Genomic DNA, 11,196 nt, shown 5'->3' with positions numbered 1-11,196 from the left:
CAAATCACTGGTGGAGTTACAATAAGTAACTGGTGAATAAATACAATACTTTATTAAATATTATATGACCATGCTTGAAGAAGAGAGAAACAATGCTCTTATAATAACATTGCTTCAACGTCTGCGGACAAGATACCGTAAACTGTACGATTGACAGTTTAACACTTCAACAATGCAGCGAGCAGCTGATCGGCATTGTTGTGAACATGTGACAGTAAAATAGTGAAACCCCCCTGCCCCATATTATCAATCACAAGGGATGAAATAGTGAATAAAAACAGATCAATAACTGGATAGCTTTTTTTGGAGTAATATTGCAATACATTTATTTTTGCTATAAACAGGTATAAAGATAGATATAGATACTAATGGCAGGTGTAAATTAGAAACCAAAAAGAAATGGAAAGAGAAAAAGAAATGAGGAAGCAGGCGAAAGAGAACTTTTCCAATGTGATATTAGTGCTGTGGACTTTTCACAGAATAAAGCGAAAGTGCATTCTGGTGTCTTTTGATAACATGACTTTATTGCCTCAATGTTTCTTGGTTAGCAATGCTTAATAACCAAATATGACTCACTGTCAGGACTGCATGTCTTATTGTAAATGTTTTGCATACCAAAAACAGATAACATTGGCTGTAATTACTTGTATTAAAAATCAAAACTAAGTTAATTAAGTTGACATGGCATACGTTTGGTCGATTGAATGAATGTGAGAATGAAATGAAGTAATGTATTCATTTTAATGATTGAGATTCATACCTAACCTTTAACCCTTGCATTAGTCATCAGTGCTGTTGACTGTTTATTAACTGCAACCATTGCAACATACACCTAAAATACAAGAGTAATAGATTTGTTCTACAGTGTAACAAAGTGAATGTAATTCTACATTATTTCTGTTATGGAGACTGATTTAATGGAAGCAATCTCTATCAACTAAATAGGTGTTGCAGCATTAGCAAACAAATAAGCCTGTTAGATTTAGAACATGGTTGAATACAATGTGGAAATGCATATGTGTCAAATATTACATATTGTTTATAGATGTTGAATCCTTTTCAACAGGTTTCTTCCAATAATATGTATTGAAGTATAATTGTTTTCGTATGTTTGATCGATTGATATGTTTTGGTCAGAGCCAGGATGCAAAATCAACGCTAGCAACGGTACATACAGTACATACTGTGGATATGGATGCAAGCAGTCTGAGTTCTGCTTCATCAGGCAGCATACAGTGGGAAGATGCATAGAAAAAAGGCAAAGACATGCAACACGGTCAGGATCTGACTCCCAGTGTGCACCATGTTAGTGAACTGCAGAGGATCCATGAGGACACGTCTGACCCAGAACAGTTTAGGTATCATCAGAGTTCACTACGGGTGTGTCCTACGATGTGAATGTGAAGTACTGAGCCTTCACATGAAGAAGTACAGCTGAGGAAGAAGAAAGGAAACATCCGAGAATACAAAATAAAGTCACTTTTGAATAGAATAGAATTAGCAGCATAAAAGAGCCATTGTAAGGGTCGGGGGGGGGGGGGGGGGGGGGGGCAGTAAGTTATTGAAAAATAGTTTCCAAGATTATAGATATTAAATTAGATCTGAAGTTGAAATGGTAAATTAAAAAGAAAAAACTCACAAAATGTATAAAACAAGCAGACGCTGCTTTTGAATCTACCTCAGAATATTACCAACCTCCCTCCCTGCCCTGTAATCTTTTTAGCTACAATGTCTCCATTTGACTACATTTAGTGCAGATCAAATGTTTCAGCTGTTAACATTTTCTTTAGGTGTGTATTACAGCATGGATTGGGTTTTGCACCTCTTAGACTCTTTGCAGTTGGTACAATATAATTTGGGTCGTATTTGTGTTTTATTTTAGGGGCACATCTTTGCTGGATTATTTTGAAACTACATATTTTATCACCTCATAAGAGAGTCCTACTGTATTAGTGTATCCATACCATTTGAGTGCATTTGACCTGCACACTAACATGTTGAGAGATTTAACTATCCAAACTCAGATATGTATATATGTACATTTAGATGATCAATGCTTTATCTTGTTGTGATATCTTGTTTTAACTGTTACAATATCATTTTATTTAGAATTTTAGTATTCTTTTTGTTTACCTTTTTTTTTTGTTCAATCTCACCCAGTTGCTTCTTTTAACTCCTGGATTTCCCACTGGGATTATTAAAGGTCTATTTTATCATATTTTACACATTCCCATGAATATACATGATCTGTAAACATATGTGGACCATTTAAGTACAAAAATACATACTAAATTGGAAAAAGTGTATCCATATGGTAACTTAACAGAGAGTTGTATAGTGTTATACCTGATTTTCCTCTCTGTTGCTCCCAGTCAGCGGAGAGGCTGCTGCAGTAAAGTGTAAACAACGCTGGGGGAGTCCTTGGGCTTCCTCTCACCCCCCAGTGGCAGGTTGTGGATCTGCACCTGGTCCACGCTGAAGAAACAGCAGAACCATATGAGCTCCTCTGTACATCTGACTCAGATCAGATCATAAAAGCAGCTCCAGAACCATTCAAATGTTTTCGAATGTCTGAAACCCGGGATGAGAAATGTATTGTCCCTCTCATAAACGTGAGGAAGGTGTTGGATATCGGAGACGAAAGGGAGTGAAGACGGAGGAAAAGACAAAGGGTTTAGAGAGAGCATGTGATGACATGAAGATAAAGAACAAACCGATGTGGTTGTAAAATATAATGCCAAACATGAAACAGTAGATTGCTGCTGTGGCCAACAACTCAGACACATGGTGTGAATAAAAAAAGGAATAAGACGGAGGGAAACAGAGAGAGAGAGAGAGAGAGAGAGAGAGAGAGAGAGAGAGAGAGAGAGAGATCTCTAGATCTAGAGCGCAGAGAGAGAGATAGAGGATAGAGAGAGGGAGAGAGATAGAGAGAGAGAGAGGCCAGAGAGAGAGCTAAGAGAGAGAGAGAGAGAGAGAGAGAGAGAGAGAGAGAGAGAGAGAGAGATGTAGTTCAGAGGTCAAGAGGACGGTGGTTACCTGGACAACTTGGAGTAGTGGACAGTGATGTAGTTAAGGGCGGGGCTTTTAACTTCTGTGATTGGTGGAGCATCTTTCAGAGGGACGATAGCGGGATGGCTGTCACTCAAGTCCTCTGACTCCTCCTACACACACACACGTGTCAAAAATCAGATCATTTGATATATTTTTGCATGCTTTAAAAAAAATTATCCAACGCTTAATTGTCATGAGTTGTGTACCGGTATGTCGGACATCTTGCCCTTTCTCACTGGAAATGTCTGCTGGGCTGACTCAAAGAACATGGTGTCGGCTGTCACTGAGGGACGCTGGGGTCACACACACAGAAAAGGAAAACATTAATGGGTGTTTTTTAATCAATAGCTTTTAACAGAGAGTTATCAGATAAATAAAGCCTGTTTTTTAAATTGTTTAAAGAAAATCAAAAAATTAGGCATCATTATTATTACATTATTAAAGTTATAATAAGGACTGTACCTTGTTTGCTACTTCTCCTGACTCCATGTCCACCCTGTGCATGTTCTTACTGTGAAGAAGGGGACAATATTATCAAAGCAACGCCAAGTTGTGTCTCTATTAAAGCAGGAAACTGGTGTTTTTCTTTGTGTCGTGTGGAGGAATACAGAAATAGCCGTTAAGTAAACATCAGTGTACTTCCTGTCACCTGATCATAATGGCCACAGTGAGAGTGATGAGTCCAGCAGACACCCCTACTGCTGACGCCAGGGCGATGACCTTAAGACGACCTGTCAGTGGGAGGACAACAGAGGTTATCTACATGACTAGGAAACAGGAAGAAAAGAGGGCAAGTTAGATTATTAAAAATAGAAATGCGATGGATACAGAAATAGAAGCAGAGAAAGTGGGCCGTGCATCATCCTGCAGGACGTCTAGACTTGTGTTTCCAGTTCTGATTTCCAAACCTCAGTCCACTTCTTCTGCCTTCGTCTAGACTCAAATAGTTGTTTTCCACAACACCTCATCACCCCCTTTTCCTCTCCCCTCGTAGCGAGAGGGCTTTACATGACTCACTATGACTCATAGCAAAGCAGTCAGAAACCATGAGACCGTATACAACCAGAGCCCGGACCTCATGCTGCGATAATGACAGGGAGGATTCATCACTCATCATGTCAAACACACAGGAACCCATCCCAACGTCCCTCAGAGTAATACAGCTGATAGTCAGACACACAGATGTAAAGATGGGGCGGGGGTGTTTCACTTAGCTTGTCAGTGACACTTCATCTCCCCCCTTTCAATTTTGAATGTGACAATAGCATACACAGGGACAGTACAACTACACTTAACACAGGGAAACGTTTTCAGCGGATGAACAGATGAACTGCTAAAGGCCTCCAGGCAGTGTGAATGTGACTCTGACACCTTCACAGCTCAAAATAAGAAATCCACTGTAACATATTTCGGTTTCAACTGTTGCTATGATATCATTGAGTTTATATCAAAAACCAAAAGCAATTCCTTTGGTGCCGTGCCATTGTTCAGAGGGTCAATTATTCTAAAAACCCAGTAGTTCCAAAAATGTAAAAAGCACATTTATAGGGCAGACTCATTGTCCCAAATAAAAAAACAAAAAAGGCTATTGTTCTAAAGGCACATCGCTCCGAAGCAACACACTACTGTACCCACATGGTTGTTATTATGCAGGATGATGTATGATAACCAACCCAACAATTGAAACACACTGTAAGCACTTTTCTCCTCCGAACTAGGGTAGCCTGTTCATTGAATATAGAGGAGGATAGTGTTGAAGCAGCCACTCTGAATGGAGCAGTTGCAACATATTATAAAATGACATGCCTTCAGAATCAGAATACTTTATACTGTATATCCGGTGGAGAATTGGGTTTTGGGGCAGTTGCTGCATTTAAGAATTAAATAAATATAGTAAAACAATTAAGAATAAAACATTCTTATATAAACCTGCAAAATGTAAGTAAGATGTTGCAATAAAAAGATTAAATAAAAATAATAATAATAATAATACATTTTATTTATAAGGCACCTTTCATTGCTAAAAGCAATCCCAAGGTGCTAAAATACAAATTTAAAGTAAAAATGTAGCCTTTTATTAAACTTGTGTTTTTAAGTATGTATTATTTGCCCCTTGTAGCACTTTGGGATTGCTTTTAGTAATGAAAGGTGCTTTACAAATCAAATGTGCACATTTCACAATGTAAAACATGCATATTAAAATATATGCAATAGTGAATTAATAATAAGATACTCATGCTGAATTGCACAGTTTAAAAGGGTTTATCTGCTGACGGTGAAGTCCTAGTGCCAGTCTTTTGAGAGCTCTTAGGTTGATTATGTCATTCCTAACATAGCTTTCATATCAATTGTGTTAATTTAAAAATAAACGGATAATATCTACACATATTTTTCCCATTTGTCCTGGACTTTGAAATCCAGCAGTATCCAACTCAGACCATGATGAGATGAGCTGAGGATAAAGTGTCCATCATGACGTACCTCTGACCCGCACAGTGAGGACAGGAGAGCTGTGGGCTCCGATCCGATTCCTGGCCTCGCAGTAGTACTGACCGCTCTCTCTGGGGCCGACCTCTGAGAAGGAGAAGACGGGACCGGGCTTGCTGCCCCAGGCTGCCGGGGAACAGAAGGCTATGTCAGAGGGTGTGGAGGGGGACAAACAGACCGAGGCACACAGAGCACGACGCCTTACCCACTACAAACGTTCAGTTAGGTATTGATGATTTTGTAATGTTAACCTTGAGTGGAACCACATTTTTACGATGCTAACATTGTACAGGGCCCCCGTCCAGAGCTAAGCGGTGCCACGTGAAGTTGTCCACTGCTGGGTTGGCCTGGCTGCTGCAGGTCAGGGTCAAAGGTCGGCCGGCGTCCACCACACCGGATGGACGAGCCAGAACTGAAGTGTTCTTAGGAGGGTCTGCAGAGAGGAACAGAGAGAGAGTACAGAGGGTTAAGGGAGGTGTAGTCTGAAATGATGTTGTGCAAAGAGAAGAGCTAAAAGAGACTGAGAAGAAGGCGCTGGTAAGACCGACAGAAACTCAGGGAAGGAAAGAAGAAGGAAACAGTAGCACTTAGATCTTTTAGCTACATAAAAGTAATAATACTACTGTGTAGAAATACTCTGTTAAGTAAAAGTACAGTATAGTACTTACGTAGTTATTTTTCCAATACTAAGAGTTGTGTTACTGTAACTGAGATACACATTAGTAATACCCATAGTGAACACAGGCAGTACTCACAGAGTATAGAGAGCGTAGCGACGGGGGAGGTCTGGTGTCCTAAGTGGTTCCACGCCGTGCAGTAGTACTGACCAGCGAGGTGAGCACGCACTGAGGGGAACGTCAGGTTCTGGAAGCTTCCTTTAGACAGCAGCTGGTCACCTAGGATACGATACCAGGCATACCTGCAGGAGAGAAGGTAATGAAGATGATGATGGAAACAGTGATGACGTTGCAAATGGTAATAGCACAGCGGTGGCGCTTGTGCTGGATGTGTTGGGGGGCATGTCTCTTCTGCCTGGGGCCCCAGAGTGTCTTGCAGCGCCACTGTATATTACATAGATGTATTGTTTTAGTTTAAATGACATAACAGTATAAAACATAGTTAAGATGGTCTTTTTTATCAAATGCTTCTTACACAGTTATGCATACTTAAAAATAAAAACTGATGATATGGAGACACTGACAAGGGTCATTGGGCTGCCGAATGAGTACTTTTGATTTTTTAAATACATTGTGCTGCTTATACTTGTGTACTTCTACTTCAGTAACATTCATAATGCAGGGCTTTGACTTGCAGTGGAGATTTTCTCATAGTGAGGTTGAGTTAAGTTAAGATCAAGTCTGAATTAAAAATATAAGGAGATTAGAAGGAGAAAAGAGAACATTTGAGGATGACAAAAGCAGAAATGATGATAATGATGAAAGAAAACAGGCAAGAGGGTCAATAAGGATCATGATAAGAAAAACAACATCAGACTCATGTATTATTTGGATAAACCTGAAGGAGTTCAGTGGTGGTCCTACCTGCTGGCAGGAGGGTAGGCTTGGCAGACGCAGCTCAGGTTCACAAAGGAGCCCTCTCTGATATCTGCTGCAGGACTCACCAGCACACGCGTGTTCTTTGGAGAGTCTTAACACGCAGAGAGGAAAACAGAAGCAACATTACCACCATGTTCATGTTTTTATTTGACATTTGGTCAACACCACCAATAAACCATTTAACAGCTACCAATAGCGGATCTATCTATCTAAAAGTATGAAAAACCTGCAGTTTCAGTTTGTGTCACTTACATGTGACAGAAGATTCCCTTCTAGTTTAAAATAGAGTTGTTGCCTAATCAGTTCAACCCAGACTAACCTTTGACAGACTAACACAACAGGACTGAAGATAGAAACAGACCTAATATGTGTTGATAAAGGGTTATTGCATAATGTGATTCAGATTTCAGCATGTAGTTTGGATTCTGATGTGTGCATGAGTTTGAAGTAGGGCAAGGGCACCTTCTCTATGATAACAAAGCAAACACTCAACACACTTACAAGTGACGTTGAGTAGAAGAGGGTTGGAGCGGTCTGTTCCCAGGGAGTTGCGTGCTACACAGAAGTACTCTCCTCTATCGGTGTATCTGACCTGGGACAGACAGAGCTGAGGCCGAAAACTGTCCGGGATGCTGCCACTCTCCATGTCTGAGGAGCGGATACAGACACAGATTACAAGATTAATCCAAACACTAAATCATATACCATTTTTTCCCACGAAGGTCATGCATGTTTTTTAGCATTGCATGTTGTCCTGTACCTTTGAACCATGCAAAGCTCTCCACAGGTGGAGCTGCGTCACTACTGCAGGTGAGAGTGACAGACTCCCCCTCCGACAGACCCCCTACTGGGAAGACTGCTATGGAGGTGTAGCGGGGATTGTCTGCAGGGGAAAATAAAAGAAGACGAAAAAGGAAGGACATTTGAGATAGAATGAAGTCAACAAGGACAAATAGGGAAAATGCTAGTGCAGTTTACAATATATTAAATACATTTCATTAATATAAAACTTATCAGGGCCAATAGCAGGTGTGTACAGTCCATAAAAGTTATGTATTCTGTGTTTCTGTGATTAACCCCAAAATGTGTCTCCATCTGGTTGGAGATACACCACATAAAGCATTTTTAGATATGAGCAGGTTTTGTGAAAACTGTGCGTTTTGCTTTGTAAGAGATTACTCACATCCAAGAGCCAGCGTGAGGGGCGGGGACTGCACGTTCTGTGGCGGGATTGGTCGACAGGTGTACGCTCCAACATGCTGCTGGTCAAAGCGGTTGATGGTCATCCATTTCTCATAGGAGCCCTGGTTCAGTCCGTTCCTGTGTTCAGAGCATCATATCACATCTACAGTGTTAAATATTGACAACATGTATGACTCTCCGTCTAAGTGACCAATAATACACTCATATGAACAATCACACACCTGTACAGTGCTAGGCTCCTTCCTGGAGCAGCACATCCTGTCGCCTGGCAGCCTACAAACACAGTCTCTGCAAGGCCAAACATGTTCCTGGGCCTGGCTGGATGCACCTGGACCTGCAGGTCTGAAACACACACAGACAGTCACACACTCACAAGCACACTGGGTGTTTCTTAATGTCGAGGAGGCTTGCTTGGTAGCACATGTACTTCAGAGTCAGTTGCTTCAGAAGCGAGGCAAGAATCCTTCCTAGCCTCGGAAAACGATGAATTGTGGAACAGGCTAACAGGTGTGCAGGTGTGCGCCTTAAATGGAGCGTGATTTCCGCCAAAGATTTGGAAATTGGTCCGTGCGCAAAGCATTGTGGGGATTTTAAGACCGCGGAGTCTACACATGTGCAGCCTCGAAATATCCCGCAACGAAGAACGCCGGCCTCGGTAGAATTCCAAGTATCCTGGACATTGGAACAGTCCTTCGGTGGCACTCGATGACGTAGTATCCTTGAAATAGTGGCTCTGGAGCAGCCTTCCTCGACATTGAGAAACACCCACTGTCTGCTGCACAGAGCAGGATGGTCAAGAGGGGACAAAACGCGTGAATATAGATAACAGCTTTTACACTTAGATATCAGCATGAAAATTCTCCAGCTGATTACTTACTAGTTTTGCAACAATTATAAAATCAGGAATACAAATGTAGTCTAAATCCGGCCAATAACGACATATGAAAACACCCCACTGTATCAGTGGGAGGAAAAAGATAAAACATTCCGTCGATTACCAGATACATATTTACACTGTAGCAAAAATATACCTTAATGTGTATCTGTGGATGTTTTCTTTCTACTAGTCTAATAGAAGACAAGGTATGTAGGCAAAATATCTCAAACTGTAAACATTGACCAAAGGCAGCTTCTCTTTTGCCTGAACCTACCTGTCACATGGAGGGTGATGGTGTTCGGGGAGGTCCATCTCCCCTGTGGTTGGTCTGTCTCAAACCTGAAGTGGTACTGGCCTGCATCACTCAGCTTCACCACCCGAATCTGCACTGAGCAACTGGAGTAGCTGCCCCCGATGTACCTGGAGCCCACCATCGTGGTGTAAAACGTTTATTTATTAATTCACATTTACAGCATATCAGCTTTCAAACATGCCTATATTCGTTCTCCTACCGTGTGCGTCCGCGGTACGACAGACTGATCTCGTTCGGGTCAGTGTGGTAAGTGAACTCCCTCCGACCCTCTGCAGACACACGGAACCACATGACCCGCTTCACGTTGTGACCTGTGAAGTTAAAGAAAACCACCAAAAAAAAAAGTAAAACGTTGTAACTCTAGATTGTTTCGAGGCTTAATATAGGCCTAATAGTTATAGATATTTTAAATAGCTAAATGAAAAATAATGGATATGATACCTGATGGGTAGTCATAGCGACAGGGCAGAGTGACAGTTGTTCCCGCCCACACACAGATCTCCCTCCGGGAAAATGACACGCTCCACCTGCTCTGGATACCTGCAGCACAAACATGCTAAATCATAAACAGCATGAAACACAAATGCTACAAGAACATACAAACATGAACAGTTAAAAAGAAGCAAACAAAAACTCACACACAGTCTGCAACACTTTACACTTAAACAAAGCACTACAGGCTAACAGATGGAGTCTCTACACTTTTTTCACCATTTTCTTAATGTTTTTATGTTGGACGAGTTCAGGGATCCAAAGAAAATGAAGCATCTACAGGCTCATTTTGTCACTTTGACAAAAACAGCTTGCCATATAAAATAAGCTAAGGTTTAGGGAATACATACTTGAACACTAAAAGGAGGTGTACATTTGAACTGCCTCAGAGAAAGACTTGTCAAACCACAGCTTCAAGCGTGACTAATACAATTGAAGCAGAGAGAATGAGCCTTGATGTGCAGCCATGGTGTCATCCTGTGCTGCTAACTGCCTGCCTGGCTGACTACCTTGCACAAAAGGCAATCAATACTTATAAATAACTGGAGCGTAAAGGCAAGGGCACCTGGCTGCAGGAGCCTATAATGGATCCTATAAATCACTCATTTATTGTTCAACTGTTGTTTTAAAGCATGTGTGACCCATTAATGATATTTCTGGAATAAAATATAAATATCTGACAGTTAAGGAGCTTCCAGTTCATATTAAACCCTGAAGTTGTAAGAATATTCTCTTTAAAACCATTCCACGTTATGTTTTTACACCTCACAATGAAACAAAGTCATAATTTCTGATGTTTTATTGTGTTTTCTCTTACCTGGCAAAGCTGTAAGGATGGTGCCCAGAACTAACGCACCTGCCAACATCTCCGCTGACACGAGCTCTGTAATGTCACCGGAGAAGGAGAAGCATAGAGCGACACAAAGGTGAACAAAACCTTTATCAGGAAAAAACAGACACAATACAGCTGGTTAAATACAAAGCACTCACCCCTTAAAGTATCTTCATTCGCCAAAGTTACTCAGGAAGAACAGGGTTAGAGGGATGAATGCGACTCGATGGGTGATGGAGGTGAGTTTTTAAAGGGAGGTTGCATTGTGATGCCAGTCAGGTGGCAGCAGATGGGAGGGGGAGTGGAAGGGACAAGAAAAGGAAGAGGAAGTCACTTCAGATGCCTTTTAACCCTTAGATGCACGAGTGACTGGACCCTACAC

At 41.3% G+C, this 11,196-nt stretch overlaps 1 protein-coding gene across 1 annotated transcript; it reads right to left on the bottom strand.

Moving 5' to 3' along the window:
• Nucleotides 1–309: 309 nt before the first annotated feature.
• si:dkey-33i11.1 (B-cell receptor CD22) lies at nt 310–10,848 on the bottom strand. Its single transcript, XM_034207687.1, has 18 exons — nt 10,800–10,848; nt 9,932–10,030; nt 9,690–9,801; nt 9,452–9,597; nt 8,522–8,642; nt 8,281–8,417; nt 7,858–7,980; nt 7,599–7,745; nt 7,083–7,188; nt 6,297–6,460; nt 5,825–5,974; nt 5,536–5,667; nt 3,704–3,785; nt 3,517–3,565; nt 3,261–3,347; nt 3,040–3,164; nt 2,347–2,475; nt 310–1,434 (listed from the first exon to the last, which is right to left on the bottom strand). The coding sequence occupies exons 1-17, from the start codon at nt 10,846–10,848 to the stop codon at nt 2,373–2,375; spliced, it is 1,932 nt and encodes a 643-aa protein (XP_034063578.1). The 3' UTR covers nt 310–1,434; nt 2,347–2,372.
• Between the last annotated feature and the right edge of the window lie 348 nt (nt 10,849–11,196).

This window comes from Gymnodraco acuticeps, unplaced genomic scaffold (assembly GCF_902827175.1).
Source record: "Gymnodraco acuticeps unplaced genomic scaffold, fGymAcu1.1, whole genome shotgun sequence".
In the NCBI taxonomy this organism is placed as follows: domain Eukaryota; kingdom Metazoa; phylum Chordata; class Actinopteri; order Perciformes; family Bathydraconidae; genus Gymnodraco; species Gymnodraco acuticeps.
The sequence above is the reverse complement of the archived record's forward strand: the minus strand, read 5'-3'. Positions and strand labels throughout refer to the sequence as shown.